The 18,642-nt window shown below is 39.9% G+C and overlaps 1 protein-coding gene across 1 annotated transcript in view; it reads left to right on the top strand.

The window, feature by feature from the left end:
* LOC125767674 (translation initiation factor IF-2-like) overlaps window positions 1–18,642 on the top strand; it is a 65,747-nt gene that overhangs the window by 37,713 nt on the left and 9,392 nt on the right. Inside the window, exon 3 of the mRNA XM_049434500.1 lies at window positions 2,741–3,190. Coding sequence (XP_049290457.1) covers window positions 3,106–3,190 — 85 coding nt within the window. The 5' untranslated portion in view covers window positions 2,741–3,105. The remainder of the gene's footprint in view (window positions 1–2,740; window positions 3,191–18,642) is intronic.

An 18,642-nucleotide genomic window follows, 5' to 3' on the forward strand; every position in this document is an offset into this window, starting at 1 on the left:
ACCGTTCTGTCCCGTACCCAGAAACGTGTCCGTCTAGTTCTATGCCCGGCACTACTCCTTTTGATTCGTCCTAAAAAATATTACCACCAATTTCCGGTCGCCATAGCACAAATCACGACCAATTGGTACCACACAAACACCGATCGACCGCTCGCGAACGGAACTTGCAATTCCGGTCATTAGGTTCCCATACGCCATAATACCCGTAGGGCTCATTCGGTACGAAGGAAAATCAATTCCACGCATACTTCTACCCCTCGGGACAGGGATGGTCACATACGGTTCTTGCCCCTTTATGTTGAGGGTTCAGAACAAGCTGCAGGAAATCTTATTTAATGCTTCTTGAGGTATGGAGGAAAAAAAGCCTCGTAACATACGCGCGCCACATGGCAACGCAGGCAAGAGTTCGTACTAACCGGAATGCCTTCTTTTTATATGTCTATTTTGCCTTCACGTACGCAGCCACATTCATGGAGACCAAGACCATGCGCCTCCATGAGCCACGGACAACCGTGAAACCGATGGGGTAAATGATGGGTTGTGTCGTTCATTTGGTAGAAAGGGGAAAATTCTTGCTAGCATTTTTTTTATTTATTATTCTTTGCTTAACCAGCATGAAATCTTTCATCGATCGTTTGCTTTGTGGCGGAGGAATATTGCACCCTTAACCGCTGAAAGATACGAACAAAGTAATTCCTTTTTATAGTTGTATTTCTTACTTCCCCCGGGAAGAAAAAAAAATCCCCCGAGGTGATGCAACTTGCATTGACCATGATGTTTGTGTGTAAAAAAACACAATTCTTGATCTTTTTCATTAAATTTTTTCAAATAAAATCACGTAACCGATTAAATTATCATCGGATCCCACCAAATTCCACAGCCAAACCTCTTCATGCTCTGACACGCACAGGGAACGAATCTTTTCCGCATACCAACAACGGTCGGGCGAAAGACCATGCGATGATACAAATTATTTCTTATCAAATATCAATTATGTACACCCTCCAAACCGATCGATTCGGGCCCCCCTTCTAACATGCGGAACCACTCATCAATCTCGGCTTACTGGCGCAACGGAACGTGACAAGCAAATGATAGGGCGCCTCCATTTAGCTGCTGCCATAATTTTATCGATTTTGGGATTGGGTTTTTTTACGATACGCGTACCAAAACACCATTTTGATCGGATGGGAAGAGTGAGAAGAAGGAGGAGTTGAGTTGGGTGGGAAACTGATTGTATCGTAAACATAATCTACCCAAAGCGAACTACATGTTCGTGGCACGCGGTTTTGCATTATTAGTTTAGTGGTAGTAAGAAATCGGTATGGCGGTTTGCATGACTTGTCAAGTCGAGTTAGAAATTCAACACACACAAAAACGTACACAAAAAACACCTCGGCACTTTTTATGACCATTATTATGCATTTATTCATTTTTATCCTAAATTAGTAACCTGTCAATTCGTTCAATTAGTACGCAATAAAAAAGGAACGCGTTACAATAATTTTATTCAATTGCAATTTCCCACTTCCGAAAGTGAAATAATGGCAAGACTCACCATTTTATTATCCATCAAAATCGCAGCAGGAAGAATGTTGAACACAAAACACAACCTTTTCGTTGCTTTTTTCTTTCACTCCTTTGTTTAGGAACGTTTTGCCCTTCTTGTTTTGTGTTGGTCGTAATGTTGCACACATAAAAGCTCATTTCTATCGTAAACGTTTCAGTTATTATACCACAACACACACCAAACCCTTGGTACCGTCTTCGAAAGATAAATATTGGAATGGTAAAAGAAAAGAATTCGTCACTTTAACGATTTGAATGATGTCCACCGGTATAAAAAAGAAAGCTTCATTGCAATCATCAACTTTCAGCGGGATGGAAATGTTTTGTTACGTCCTGATGGCCATTTCTGTGACAATAATTCTCCCAATTACCTTCAATTACCTTTTTTTTTTAATTTACTTTCGTTTAACAACCGACAGCTGTGTTTGTTGTGGCTAATTTTATGAACAATTTGAAAGTCATTTCATTTCAGTTTATTAGATAAAATAAACAAAAAATAACAAAGTTCAAAATTAACAAAAAAACATAATGTTTCGAATCTCCCATAAAGTTTACTATATTAATAGAACTATTCACTCTTTGTACGACCGTTCCATAATCAGTGAACCAAATAATAGGAGTTATTCCAATAAAAAAAATCTTCCAAACTTTTCACCATACATCATCCGTCGCATTGGTAAATGCCTTTCGTAAATCATCCCGCATTGCTTTGCCGAAACTTTGTTCCGCAACAGCCATTGGCAAAAGAAGCACAAGTTCCTTTGAGTAACAAGAACAAAAGGAAAAATAAATAACATCATATAAACGCAGTTGTTGTATCAACTTGTTGAAAATGCGTACCGAGCAATCTCAGCCACTCTCGGAGGACACAACAAAACATCAACGCTTTGACGCATCGTTTGTGCGTGCGAGAAAGGTACAGGACGAGACCAGGCGCACGATTTATGCTGCACGATATTCGGTATCATTCGCTCACCCGTTGCCATAAAAACGTAGCCGGATTTCCGACGTAATTTAATTAATTATATTTTATTACTATCTCTGCTTCCTCAAAACGCTCAGCGATGTCGTTTTGCGTGGATTCGTTATTTTTTTGTTGTTTTCCTTTCTGTAAGGCTTCCTCTTCTTTATCACTGTTACTCACGTACTTTTTTCGTTTTTACTTTTGCAGAACTGTTTAACCATCCGGTCGGTGATACAGCCGGAAGAAAAGAGTTTCCGTCACGGATCGTAGCATCGAAGGGCTCGACACCGAGTTCCGGACCGGCTGTCGATCGTGTTATTACACCAGCGTAGCACAGCAAGAGTCGACAGTAAATAACACTAAAAGAAAACGGACCGTCCAAAAACGCCATTAGACTTTAGAGAGTGTGTATCGTACAGCACAGCACGTCAATCAAATTGACCCATCCACTTCCGGTCGGAGGTTTGGTTGCAGCTCGTAGTGGATAGATAGGCGGCAACACACTACGAACAGCTCGTACCGGAACAGGTGGCCAGTAGCGCTTTGTGGCGGTGAAAATTTGAACCAGCGCGATGGAGCTCTCTCGGATAAAAACCCTTTACTGTGGGTTAATATTTCAGCTACTTTTCACACTTGCCCTTCCACTGCCATACACGAGTAAGTATTGGTATCAATTTAGAACACTAAAACACAACCCCTATACAAAACAGTCGCCAGTTGCTTAAGCCCCTAGAAATACACAAATCCCTTTCAAATCTTTCGGTGATTGATTAAATGTACCATAAAAGACAGTACATTGCTGAAACAATCGTGCCAGCACCTTTATACTATCCAATTCCCCTCGTTACTATCATACCCCAATCGATGTGCGCAACATGACAACATTTTCCAGCCCAATACCCCTGCCGAACAGCCGTACGAAATGGATGAATATTTGGGGCGCCGGAAACTTACTTTGTAACACGGTTTACTTCGCGTGGCCGGAAGGTTGACAGAAATTTGCCACTTTTATTTATTGCCTTCTAATGATCCATGAAATGAGGTTTGCCGTGTAGATGGAACTGGGTTGTGGGGAAGAAGCGAAAAAAATAGGAAGGAGAAACTTTCCATACCCAGCCACAAACACCCAAATACACACAGCCATACATAGACAACGGCATATCCAGGTGGGGTAAGCCAATCAACCTCACAGTTTGATCCATTTTCCGGTCGGTGGGTGGCACACTTTTTTTTCTCTCTCATCCAAGCTTAAAATCATTTACCTTGGTCCTGTAACTCTTGCCTCTTACTTCCTTCATCCATCCCGTCCAGGTGAATGTTTGTTGGAAAGTTTGTGGTAAAGTTTAACTTGTTTTATTGCTTTCAATGTAATAACCCTCGTACCCAATTCCTTTTAGCTTTTATTTTTTACTCCAACGCTTTTATTTTGCTCCAGGATGGGAAATGATTACGGTAGTTTATAATTGCAGGATGATTATGTTGGACAGAGGGAAGAAGGTTGCATTTTTTTTATGATTTGTGTATACAGTTGAATAAAAAAATGCTCATTTAATGCAAAATGTTGAGCAAATCGCATTAAAATGGCTGTGAAATTCGACCTTATGAGAAAGTCTATTAAATCAAGAATACATGAAAAAATATTAAATTCTTTCTGTAAAAACTCTTTTGTCCATAATCATTGACATCCAAACATTTAAAAGAATTATGGAAGAAGACTACGAGGAATATTTGATGAAAATTTGAGTTTTTTTTTCGGTATTTTCAAGATATTCTAGGTATTCGAGAAATCTTTCTCGATGTCTTTAAGGGAATTCTGAGTTATAATAAAATGTTATTTTGAGAAAAACAAATTTGAACAATGAACGCATTTCTCTCACGTTTTCAAAATAGCAAAGAGATTAGTCTTTCTACATAATTATTACAACAAAATTTGATAAGAAAGTTTAAAGGCACTGGATAATAGATTACTAAAATATAACATCCTACATTTCCTTTTAAGTTTGATTATCACTTTACATTTATTAAAATGTTTGTTTGTGTATTGAAATGTTTGTTTAAATTTCATATTTAAATTATTCAGAAATAAAATGTTACGAGAGGTTTACAGCCAACATTTCCAACGGTCCGTAATTAAACCTCATCAAGGTCCAAAAATTCCACAATAGCTCTAAACAGCAAAACATTTCCCACAATACAGCTTAATAGAGTTATCTCAGTAATTATTCTACTGTCAATTAGTTACAGTGTAGCCCGTGGTTACGTTCTCAGAATATTTTGACAGCGTTCCCAATGCCATTCGCTTGGAAACATTTGAACCTTCGGCCTTTCTGACAGGCCATCAATTTTAACCAACCACATCAACGGTCCATTCAAGGGGCACAGTAATTTCTTGCTCCCTCGTAACCCATTTTCCACGGTCAAGCATGTTTGGAAGCGGGCAAAATGCCGGGTTCAGGATTCATCCATTCCAAGCGTGGGCTGAATGTAGCACAAAGAGGACCAACTACTGACAAACAATCATACCGACATGAACCATCGCTAGGAACAGAAAACCCGTTGGGCTTTTCGTTCGTTTACACTGACGAACGATTTCTGTTTGTCTGAAGCTCAAATTCTGTATCCAGCATTGAACAATGTAACTTGTCGTTTTTTTTTCTTCTTTCTTTGGTACTATTTTCTACTAGTGCCCATATACGATATTGATATGGCAAACGTTTATAAAGCGAGAGAAAAAAAGGATCGTAGCACAGAAAAAACGCGATACGCTTTACACCCGTTTGGCAAAAGCAAAAAGAAAGCAGACATTGCCCAATGTATGTTTGGCCAAATTTGTATGCACATCCATACATGCAACAGGACGACATTGTGCAGCGATGGAAGTGAATCCGTACCAGCAGCCGGATTGGCCAACATATCCAAACACGACGCGCCAAACGAATGAACGCATGGTGTGGAGCTTTGACGCCCTCTCTCAGACAAAGTGCACACACACACACACTCACACAAACAAGGGCAGACACCACCCAACGCCCATAACCGGATCGTTACGAATCGTTTAAGATTCAATGGGAATGCTTCCTATTTGGGGCGTCTTGCTTTGTGAAGCTGCACAAATGTATGCAGTGTTGTGTTGAACGTAATTTTTGTTGAATTTTCCTCACCGCGTTGAGTGTCGCAAGGCAGAGGAAAGTGAAGACAGCTGAACGGGGTTGAAATTGGACTGGTGTTTTTTGTTATCTGTTCTGCAGTCACAGGGCCGAGTTTAGGTTTGCGAGAGAATCCAGCTGAAATGTTCAACTTGCAAGCGAGAGAAGAAAAAAACAACATATTCACAAATGGATTCCGAATAAGGCACAGAATGATGAGAAAAGCTGGAAAAGTTGGGAAGCGTACCACCGAGTGGGCTCCGTATAATTAAGTATGGAGATATAATGGCATACATTTTCTTTTTTCCCCTCCCACCTCCCTCCCTCGTCCCAATCATGCAACCGACCCCGTGCTGTCTTATCCACAGACCGGTCTATGTCTGATGCCGGCAAATGTGTACCGTGGCGTGGACAAGTGATAATTTATGGTTATGGCTTTTGACATGACATCTGTTTGTGCCACCGCCAACCGGCCGTACTGTGACGATATTGGACGACTTCGGCCGGTTATGCTGAAAACGCTTTGAAGCACGATCGAGTGGATTTGGATTGAAGTTGAGATGGACTGGTAGCACAACACAGCAAGCAAATACTACAGAGAAAAAGAAAAAAAAGTGCTTCAATGGTTACAAGTGGCAAGTGGAAGGATCCTCTGTGGTAGTGGTATACGGAATGGTTAATCTATGAGAATGACACCAGCAAGTAGCTATCTTGTGGGGATTTGTACAGTGCGTTGGATTACTCGCCTTGCCAGATATTATGGCAGGGAAATTAAGATATGAAAAATATTTATAAACATTTGCATCAAATCAGTATGATTTTATACACATTCACAATATACAAATGAAGTTGTAGTCAAAATCATTATAAACATCTTGATATTTTAAAGATAAAGTTTCTACACTAAAATGACTCAGTAATTCAGTAATCCAATATTATTATAAGTAATCCTAGTGCTTTACTTTGTATTATAAAAATGATCCTATAAAATATTGATAAATAATTCAAGATGAATTTATTAAACCTATATCAATATTTTAAATTTTAATATACTTACTAGAAGACAAGCACTAACTCACGATTGTCATTGTTTTTTACGATTGTGAAAAACAAATATTAAAAAATCGAAATGAATGATTAGAGTTTCCTTTGTTGGGTGAGTGCTAGCGTATTTCTTTATTTAAATTCCTCAACTATCGAAGTGTAAACACATTAAAGCTTACAGTTTGTTGCCGATATCAGACCCAACACGCCACACTTGTTAAAAGATTACAAAATGCTCATTCCCTTTTTTCTCTTCATCCCTTCCATGACTTGAAAGGTTGATAAAGTGCGAAATCAGCTTCAGAACCGATTGCACATTCCCAGCTAGTCATATAATTTACAAAAGCCTGCACTACTGCTGTTTATTCTGGCAAACATCGACCAAACCAAACCTACCAATAGAAACATCGTTGACAGTGTACAACGCCTCGCCTAAGCCGGGCACACAAAGTCCATCTCATTTGCCGTGTACTCTTCCACAAACGCTTTCGGGAAAGTGCTGCCGTAAGCCGAACGATACATGCCCGCTTCATCGGGAATGTTGGGCATGGTATGTCGTAAGTGGAAATGGATCTAATAGAAGACTGTATCAGTTTAAATTTCCTTCGATGTGTCGATTCGGGTTTTGTAATCTACCCCAGCACAGACCCGAATGGGCTTTACCGGACGTAACTGGATTGAAAGCATGAAAATTATCTATTCCATTAACACTGCTGTAGTACACACACAGCCAGCCAGCCATCTGATCAGTTGACTGGTAAAACAGGGAGTCTCTATGGGAGAAAATGGTATTAAATCGGCTGCCTCTCGTAAGAAGCAGTATGTCTGCAATGTGTGCTGATATCGTTTTTCCATTCAACTTGATTATTTTTCTACCGGTAATTGGTGCAAGATGTTAAATTAAGCCAAAACACATGCAGATAGTAATAGCTTTCATCTTTGTTGATGCTATACAAACATACGCAAACATGACAAGCATGACAAGGTTACTTTCAGGTGTTTTTTTTTCATTATTAATATTTTAAAGCACTTAATACAGCTCGGCCATTCTTTACAAGCAAAAGAATAAATATTTTAAAGCAATGCCTTAAAACATATTTTGAAATATAAATTGTTTTACCCTTGTTGCCCATTCTTACCATTCGAGTGCTCTAAAAGCCAATCTTCCCTCATTAAGTAAAAATAAATATTGAAACATCGCACATTCTCAACATTCCCTCGAATTGCGTCGAAACTTCCGCTGGCACAAAGCACAGTTGGTATGAAAAATTTAAATTAAAAACTTCACACACGCGGTTCGTTAGGAAATGAAATAACGAGCAAAAACAAAAATGGCACCAATCAAAAACCCACAGGACGCGGGCGTACGGGCGAAAAACGGTAATGGTGATGGTGAAAACAAAATGTACATGCATATAATTAATTTCCTCCCAGGTACCACGCTTACCTGCTGATTGAAAGAAGGACGTTTTTCCACTACCTTTTCACCACCCGAAGGGCATGCTGCGTTTTGGCCAACCTTGGGTTTTGAGTGCAATTAATATCGAATGAGGCGGTACATGTTTTCCATCTGCGTTGATAATGCCTTACGGGCATACAGAGTAGGACACATTCGGATGGTATGAAATTGGTAATGAAAATTGTATAAAATATATTATTGCAATACATGCATTCATTAATGCATTTGTTTTGCATATAGCTCCAATACTTGACTATATCGCTTATTTTCAGCTTATTAAAGATCAAACATTTGAAAGTTAAGATAATACACGAACGGATTAATTTCCTCGCCAATACAGCGATGCTGTTGGAACGTGTCCTGCAAGCAGACGATTATCACACGTTCGTACCATCGCACAGTTAATGCTTAAAAAATAATCTTCCAAATGAAGCGAACCAACCAGCGAACAGTTTTCCAGGGAATGCTCAAGAACCCACATCGAGCCGTGTTTTGTACGTTAGTAACCAAACAAAAAAAGGTAACACTGATGCTGTCCAAGCGGCAGATCAAAAAACGTGACCGAATGGAAAGCATTCGCCGTAACCTTCTCTCGTACACGTACTACGAAAGTTGCCATTTTTACACGACAAAACAATGCCCATTTTGCAACAAGAAATTGGAGCACGTTTTACTTTCTTGCCTCGTTCGGGACGACGCAGCGTATTCATCCCTGCAGTGTTTTCGCTCTGCAACCAAATGCTGGTGCAGAAGCGACACACAATCAACCGGACGTACCCGGGTTTTGTGGTAGCGGGGCGAAACAAAATGGGAAACATTGCGAGCAACACTGTCCCGTCTCAAGATCGGTCGGACAATCTTAAATCGATTTGACGAACCAGTGCCAGCTTTTTTCAAGTGGAAAACAAACTAACCATCCCTCTATTTTTTACGTTTGGGTTGCTTATGGGTGGAAATGCGCCGCTCGTTTTGTGGTTGCAATTTGTATTCGAAACCGCCGTATGAACGGATAGAGAAAGAATGGGGGGCTGTGTTTTATATTTCTTTTCAGTATTCTAGTACACAGGACTTGCTTAACCCTATGGGATACATGTATTAAAAGTTTATAGGATGGATAAGCAAACGCGTTTCTATATGTGTAACTCCTGTTAAAAAATGTGTATCATGAAAGCAGGGACCTTGTAAGGGAGACAGACATACAGTCAGAATGTTTCAAAAATAGAAAAACATTATTTGCATTTTCTCAAAGCAAATATTATTTGTTAAATTCATCTCTTTTTTAAATTAATTATTAAGTACAGGTAGTCCACGACATTTACGGTGCCTTGTATGCGCGGATTCGCAGTTATGCAGATTTTAAAATTTGACTGTTTTGTGATTTTATAGCACAAAACATAAGCAAATAAGTAAAAATTTGATTGATAATGTCTTATAATTCAATCAAATAATGTAAAAAATTCGAACAAGTAAGGAAACTGATTCTATAACTGTCAATTTGAAACGAAATAGCACCCGAATTCGACATACTCGGAAATTGGAGATACGTGGATTTTTGGAGAATTCTGTGGTATCTCAAGAATTAACTGAACCAAAATTTTTGAGGATTTCCGTGGTTTACTACAATAGCATATTTTGAAGACCGCCTGTATTCAAATGATGTTCTTAATATTACTTAATCCAAGAAAAGTTATGGTAAAGAATTTTCATATCATAAAACTTTGCTTCACTCAAGGGTTTGTCAACAGTTGTTTTCTTCCTGTGCAACCCAAATGTGGAACAAGCATTGAAGAAAAAAACACACACACATCGCACATCCTGCAAGAAGTCTAACAGATGGTTCGTGCAACTAAAGTCTAGGCACCGTTCGCCCATCTACCGGCGGACGATCTGGTTCGGTTAGCTCACTCCGGTCGGATGGAAAATATGTTTAATGTTCGTAAATTTAAATTTTAGCTTATCTTTCTGTTGCTACAGCATTTCGCACTGTTATCTTTCTCACGTGCTTTGGCTGGTTCCGCCCGGGTTTTAGCCTTGCCCGAATCGTGCAATCCAACCCAGTTGCTTCCCATTCACATACATCGGTTGACGTTGCCTTTAGGCTGGTGGAATAGTTTTCCGAGTGGGAAAGTTTGTTAAAAACGGGACGTTTTTTCTCTCTCCCTCGTGATTTTTCCATGACAAACCTTGCAGAGTGCAGCAAACAGAGGAAAGGTGGTCCAATAGTAGGTAGGAGGTGGTTGGGAAAGTTTTTCCATCCTTTTTTTTTATTTCTTCCCATTGCATGCTCCCTATAGACGGGAATGGATGGAAGGAATTTTCCACATCGCTGTGTCAGCGCATTTGCCAATGCATCGTACACGTGTGATACGATTGTTTCGAGTACAGCCGTATTGGCACCATTTCCGGTCAGCACGGGACTCGGTGAGGTACAGCTACGTGATGTACCTCCCTTTTTGGTGGACACATTACATGCTCATTCCCACATAGACACATGAATTGAACGAACCAAAGTGTTAAACGAATTCAAACGCTAGTTAGTGTACATGGACTCTAGTTCTGTCAAAGTTGTTCTTCACATTACGCTCCCACCGCGGTGCAAATAGTTTTCGGTGTTGGAAAAGTGTAACTAAACCTATTTGTAGCATTTCAGTAAGAATAACTTCGTAGTCTAATAGAATGAGATGGAACAGAAATCTATCTCTTTCGAACGGACGCTTTCGTATTTGATTCTTTTTCAAAAGCACTGATTTAACTACAGTTCGTCACGTGTGGGGTATAAGTTGGTCCTTAGAAACCTTCGGAGTATTTCGACATAGTTTGTCAGCGGAAAGTTAGAAAAATGTTAGAAACATTTGTGCTTCGTTTTTAAACTCTCGTAACATGTTGTCACTCGACATCACTGTCATTTCGTGGGACGACACAAAATTATGCTGTGTATCAAATTTTTGTGTAGCATTTCGTTGGACAGAACCAACATGTTGTATCATACAAGAAAAAATATTTAAAATATACATCCTCTTGTACCGAATGTATTGCACATAGTGAGGACCAATTTTTTATTTCAAATAATTTGAAAACATTTTTCTTCTTCAGAACACTTCTTTTGCATAAAAAAAGTCTGATTAATGTATCAGAGAATCAAAATCGTCATATTTCATTATCGAACAGTTTGGGAAATGATGGATTTAATGTTATCTATCAAATAGCAACAATTGTTAAGCCATCTAAATTTTGTAACAATTTTACCGAAATACTAAGCCCGTTGACAGATGTTAATGACATTAGGCAGATGGACACTTCTTTAAAAAAACAAGGAACACCCTGTCGTTAAGTTTTCAAAATGTTTCAATAATAAAACGTACGTTACCATAATGTGGTACACCCTGTATATATGTTAATCTTTGGCATATACACTATAAAAATATAAATTATGTTCCTACCTAACCTTAAATTTAACATTTTTCTTTTTTTATGCTACTCAATTTTGTTTTAAGTTATTCATAAACTGAAAACAGTAAGACGCTTCCAGTTCACTACATGTTCGATGCACAAGATTTATCGTTACCTTATCTGATCGTTACATATTTCTCGTTTGCTTTTGGAACCATTGGCTCCACGTGTTGTGAAGGACAAACCTCCACCTTCCCATTACCGGGGAACGATCGTGCACCACTTCATCCAACACGGTTCTGTTATCCAACACGGACACCCTCTGGGTAGATTGATGCGGCAGCAGTAGAAGCTTTTCCTCTAGATTATGGTTATGTGCTGTAGCTTCTTGTACCACCAAATCCATCGTTTTGCAACCACCACACCCAAGTTTTGTAACGAACGAAAGGAGAAAACACAATTTCCCTACCTCCGAGGATGTTCCTGCAACACCGACGGATCATTATTACTTCGTTCGTGCATGTTTTGCTTGATGTGCTGCATCACTCTCCCGTTGAGGAGCTGTGCAGTGTGGTAGTTGCCGACCCGAAAGCTACTCACTACCGGATGGCCTAGTACCCGTACCAGTCCGGTGAAATTGAGGTCCAACACTTTTCGGGCACACGTCTCAAACCCCAACAAAACGTTCGACCGAAGGAAGACACCACCAACACCACGTCCAATGCCACGGATAAAAAGCTAAACCCATCTATCTAGGATCTTTTACATAACCTCTAAACTATCGAATTATCCCGTGTGCTTCATCTTCATCCTATCAAGTCCGTAAGCCGTTTATTGTGTGAGTGTGTGTATGTGTGCCATTGCTTCACTGCAGCAAAACCAAGCAAACCATTAGTCTAGCTTTTCCTTGAGGTTTTTTGGAGCTTTTCCGTGTTCGTGAGTTTTTTGTTTTGGTTTTGTTACTTCTATATATATGTAGATCTTTCAGTACAGCAAGCATATGCCACCATCAAAAAGCCACCGTTGGGAGATTTCAATTTAGATAAGACCACGTACACCAGCGGCGTGTGTTGGTACAATTATAAAATATTGCTACCCCGCTTCTTAATCTAACCGCCGTGCAGCACCCTACCCATATTAGACAATCTCCAAACGTCATCCTGCACGGAAACTGACCGTTTGAACCAGCGTACAGCGTGCCTTAAAAAAACAGCAACTTCGGCAAGTTCGGCCAGGGCCATCATTATACGAGCGAAAACCCCATTAAGCCCTAGAGCAAGAGAAATGGCCGTACGTTTGCTGTCCTCATCAAATGGAACGTGTCAGTAGCTCGAACAGTGCGAGTAGTTTTGGCTTGTTGAGAGTGTGTTATTTCTAGATTAAATTTGTTTTTCCACTTTTAGTCTTCCTGACTTGTTTCATTATGGACATTATGGGGTGGTTTTTGCGAGGCGGTACTTAAGTACGTTTATGGCTGCGAACCGTGAAGAGTTCGGGGTTTTCCCCATTAGCTGTCCGAATGTCGCGTGTAGTCACCGGCTAGACGTCGTAGAGACACGAAACATTTTTTTTTTCGAAACCAAGAATATCCGGTCCTTTGCGTTCGGTTGGCAGTTTTATCTGATGTAGTTTCAGCTTTTAAAATGACCGCCAGTGCTTAAAAGCCAAACATGGAAGTTACCTGCCTGGTTGGTCGGTTGACGCGTTCAGGTTTAAATGTTGGTAAAATAAAAAAAAACAATCACCACTAATGAAGGTGCCTCTGATAGCAGCGGAAATAGTAAGAAAATATAATCCCATTATAGAAAAAGGACGAACAGAACATAACATTAATAGCATGAAAAGGATGTTTGGAAAAGTAGATACGTCGATAAGGAAAAACAATAAAGTTGAAGAGAATTCATTATTTCTTTTTAAAAATTGTAACTAACACACTCAAAAATTGTTTTTAAAAATGAATGTTCAACATACTAGATAAACAAAAACTATCTTTTCAAGTGAGCTCTATATTTTTCTAGGCTCCGTTATGTTGATGTTTAATGTACAATAATGAAGTTTATCATACAACACACTCAGCTTAGACCGTGCTCATTTAACACTAAACACGTTAAGGAAGCTTCTAAAACACTTACGCAAAAGTAAAACTATGTCTCCGTAGGCCGCAGGGAGTGGGTCACACCGTGCCACAGCTGCTTTAGCAACCCAGTTCCAGTGACAATCAACTGCAACTTCTCCTCTATTGGCACACGTAGGCGCGGAAATTTGCTCGACTATGCAAGGAAACTCCCTTCGGCAGTTCGGCACGTGTACTCGAGTACAAAGTAAATAGAACACAAACATTCCTGTGCACTGGATGAATATTATATGTTGTGTGTGCTATCCCAACACTACACTTTCTGAAGGTTTTTGATACTTTTGCACCGGATGCTGCCATCGACAAGGGATGGCGAAACGGCTCGCGCCTGAATGTAGGCTATCGGTGGTACAACTTTCTTATGGCGACCATCCAGCCACTTAGGATATGGCTACTGTCTCAATCTGGCATTGGCAAACGGCATGGTGAAACACAGTTTTTAAACACACCAAAAGTTCAAGTTTGATTTCTCGTGAAACTTCAGCGGCCTCGTTGTATTGACGGTGCGTGGCAACCGTGTATACCGATTAGTGCCAGAGTTTCACCATTATTTATTTGCTTTCTTGCGCAACTTTCACAGTTCAAGTTTTTGTTGTTTTCGTTAAGCTTTCGTTGGTAAGAAATTGTATTATTCAGCAATGCACAAAAAAAGAACACTAAACAATTCCAACTAATATTACGCCTCGGTTGGAATTAATATGCATGTGTGTGGTGGAACACTTTGCTGCACCGAATGGCATCCGGTTTCCTTCGGCGAGCATAATCATTAGGGTTAATTTGTTTCGAATTTGCTGCTGCTGCTGCTGCACTAATGTGTGTAGTGAATATAAAAAAGGGAAATGCTGCAACATGGGACCAAAGTTCAGTCTCGCGTTGCCATTAATGCGCCTGTGTGGCCTGTGTGTATGGTGAAACTTTTCACACTATATTCTAATTACTTTTGAGTTCAAATTTATGGTTAAACTATTTTCATCTCATGGTCTGGTCGACTGAACTTCTTAGCTTACAAAGGAGAGTGACCGAAAAAAAATTAAGTTAATTAATTACAATTAGTATAACTATAAAAATTAAAAGAGTCTACTAGAAACACTTTAGCACCTTGCGTAAGCACTTTTGGAGCTAGGAAAGAAGTCAAATGTTCTCAGCTCTCGCAAGACAAGCCAGTAAATTATGCAACTGTTTTGTATTCCTTGCTTACAGTCCATTACGCGTTCGATAGCATCGTAAACCTTTCGAACCATATAAATCCCAGCTAGCAGCTTAAGCGCGGCCAACACTCGGTGGAAAGGAATGCCATCCATCTCTTGCCGATACTAAACGTTTTCCTCTAACAACTACACGAAGTGTGATTTTGATTGATATAGCCAATTAACGACAAAACGAAACACGATTGCACTGGTACCACGATCCTCTCATCGTACGCAACTTAATGTGTGTTCGTGGCAGGACGGTTTGATGTTACTAACCCGGGAACTGGTGATTCTCGTTCGTTATTGCCTAGCTTAGGTTTGCCTTACTTTCCGACTTTCATTCTGAATACTCGTAGTGATTCAGGGTTTGTGGTGCGTTTTGTTTTTCGACGGCGTCAGATATTGAAGCAACTTGAGTGTATTAAATAATTTCTAATAATATTGAAACTGAATTGTTTATTTAGGTTTAAAAGTAAAATCTGAAATAATTCATTTAAATTCAACAATCAGTTGGGGGGTTTAGATTTTCGTCATTAACATTCAACCATCAAAAGTTCCTTTCCCACCGGATAATCATTAACATTTTGATGAAATTAATTGCTCAGTCCCACTCTTTTGCCATCGCAACCTAACGGCGGCAAGAAATATCGAAAAAACCGAAGTCAAAACATCCCAAGGATATTAAAATTTATTCATCCACAAAGAAGACCGCTTGAAGTACCTTTTCTTAAGGTAAACTGTGCCAACAAATCCGTACATAATTGGCCCCAGGAAAGGATCTAGTTTTTATAACTTTACCTCTAAAGTTTCGATGCTTCTGATTGTCCTCGCAGCGTGCTTTTCGTATAACCTTTATCCTATTTCAACCGAACGCCTCTGTGTGGCAAACTTCTCGTCTAGTCTTCCCGATCGAACATTTGACGTTGGTGTCTATCGAACAAACCCGGTGATAATTCTTTATGTGTACATGAGTGTGGTGCGTGTGTGGCTGTGTGTGAGGGAGGAGGATTTTCTTTTCAATCCCCATCTTCCATCGCCACCTACCCTCTTCGGTAAACACGAGAAGATGTTCGAGTGGTTTTAGTCAAACATTCCATGGATTCCATTTCTTAATCGGATCTTCTACACCCGGCCACAAACTCGCTACCACGCACAATGCCAACCTGTATGGCTTTTACACAAGTGGCTTTCAAACACTCGGGAGAAATATTTGGAAAAATTCCATTTTCGTTGTCTCGCTTCGTTAGCCCACTTTCGGCCCACACCGCCGTTCTGTGTGAGCTATTTTCTAATAGTGAAGAATGCAATCCTGCAGGAGTTGCGTGGTGAACGGCAAGAAGGTAGAAGTCGATGAACAGAATAGGCATCAGGACGAACGACCCACAAATTGATATGCTAATGCAAGCTAATAATAATAAGGCAATCATAATCTCGAACACTCAAGCGTGGAGTGGAGTGTGCGCCTTTGAAAAGGAAACGATTCGCGGCCTAACGGCCTGTGTCGTAGAAGTACTCGATTTGTGTCTGTGTCTGTGTGTGTTTTTTTTTTGTTTAGAAAAGGAAGGTAAGGAAACCCTCCTTCTGCTGCGTCTAGCTTCGAATGTCTGACACAGCTGCACTATCGTCCAAGTACCGTTTGGCAAATGGACAGCAGCAAGCAACATATCGAAGCACCATTCTTCGATCGTGTTCACAACACAAGCAACTACCTTAGCAGGTAGGTACCTTCCCCCAAGGACCTTCGATTGCGTATGACAATCGGGAATGAAGTTATCGTGTACGGTACTCCCAAACCACTACCAAAAGCACTTACGGCTTAACGAATGAAGCCATAACCGTTTTCGATAAAATGTTTAACCATTCCACCATGCAGTTCATTCGCACAAATGAACGAGAAAGAAAATATTATCCACCCACGAAAAGGTGAACGATTTTCTGTTCCACTCCGATGCTTTATAACAGCTTAAAAGCGTTTTCACTTAAAATTTAATAACGTTCGGTTAAATTACTTTCCATTTTTAACCACCAATCAGGACACATTGCATCAGTCGACGTACCAGAACTCTTCTGAATTTCGAAGCATTTAATTGAATGAAAGCTTCGCTCGATTTATTTTCTTCGCTAGTCATATCATGTTTCCCCCCCTCCCGTTAAAGTCTATAATTCATCGATTACAGGTGAACGCCATCTACCGTTTGCCATTTCCAATTTCGGGGTGGAATGGGAAGGTTCTTCAAATAAATTACCCCTAAACATATTGCCAGCCACCTTTAGGAACGTGTAGCCAGAGTTTGGTGACTTCATGGCATAATAAAGAAAGCAACGAAAAGAATACTCCACTCGATCAACTTCTCGGCTTCAGGTAGATGATGACGCAGCATCGTAGCGTAGATGAAGAGAGAAAATAAATATTCATCACAAGATGTTAGTACACCCGTGTATGCTTTCTTCGCTCACACCTTCCTGTTTCTGCTGCGGACATAATAATTTCATTTCCGAATGAAAAAGAAACAAGCCCGAAATGAACATGAAAAATAACCGTTCAAAACACAGGTCAAATTTCCACTCGGTCAGCGGAACAGTATATGACGTTCCGGTATCGGCTATCGATTGTGGCAGCTACCTTTGCTGACCTTTGAATGGCCCGAGGGTAACGAGTGGAAATAAATTTCCCAACTATCATTCTAGTTTTGATAGATCTTTTGCATTTGGGCAAGACAAGCGAGGTAATTCGAAAAGGTTATTTTGTTTAAATGTGCAACACGAGAATCGTGTTTTGTGTTAGTTTGAAATAGTTTTATCATTTATCGTGTTCTACCCTACAAAGGATCAAACATGTGAAAAAAAAATAAATTTTAAAAACCCCTAAAAATGTTACAAAAAAGTTGTATAAATTCCTATAAACTAATTTCAGTTACATTTCGATAAAGAAAATATAGAGCCTTTTACGGAACCGATCAGTGCTTTTAAAAATGGCGCTCATAGCTTATGGAATTAAAACAAAATAATTCAGTTCTGTCGATTTTTAAAATATTATGATTAACTTTTTTCAAAAATATTTTTATAGTTTTGATATAAAAACCAATGTTCTGTCTTCCTCTTATATTATTCGATCTAATTATTAAAACTCATTTCTCATTGATGACTCTAGGGAGATAGTGTCTGGTATAGTTTTCGGTACAAAATACCGTCAACCGGTGAATTTCCGTGTCGAAAATATGTTTCCTCCGGTTGTACTTGCCGTACGTGACGGCACGTTGCACACCAATCGCCGCCCGGTACATGTGCTTTTGCGAAGCCGCGGCTTTCAACAAAACGCTGACCTTCCGCCGGCAGCAACATAAAGCAAACGGAAAAGTATGGCGCCGTCATCAGCCAGTTTTTCCGCAGTTGATTAGTAACGCAGGTCACGTACTCCTACCTAGCAATACCGGGGGTACGAGTTATAATTTGAAATCGAAAGAGAGGAAAAAACCACATTCTAAAGCGCATCGTGAGAAAGGATTGTTCATTGCCGCTTCATAATCACGTCATCGTTCGTACGTTTCTTCGCCCTACCGGTGGCCTGTACGACTTCGGAACGGCCCAACCGTGCAACTCATCACGATTTGGATATTTCTAAATTTTCCGAATGCAAAACTGCTGACTCAAGCGCACCTTTTATGGAAGGTGTTACGGAAGAGCTCAATTTAGGGACATGTTTTCAAGTGTGTGTGTGTGCTTGTTTGTGACCCTATTTTGATTTC

The sequence above is a fragment of the Anopheles funestus genome, chromosome 3RL (genome assembly GCF_943734845.2).
Source record: "Anopheles funestus chromosome 3RL, idAnoFuneDA-416_04, whole genome shotgun sequence".
NCBI classification, from domain to species: domain Eukaryota; kingdom Metazoa; phylum Arthropoda; class Insecta; order Diptera; family Culicidae; genus Anopheles; species Anopheles funestus.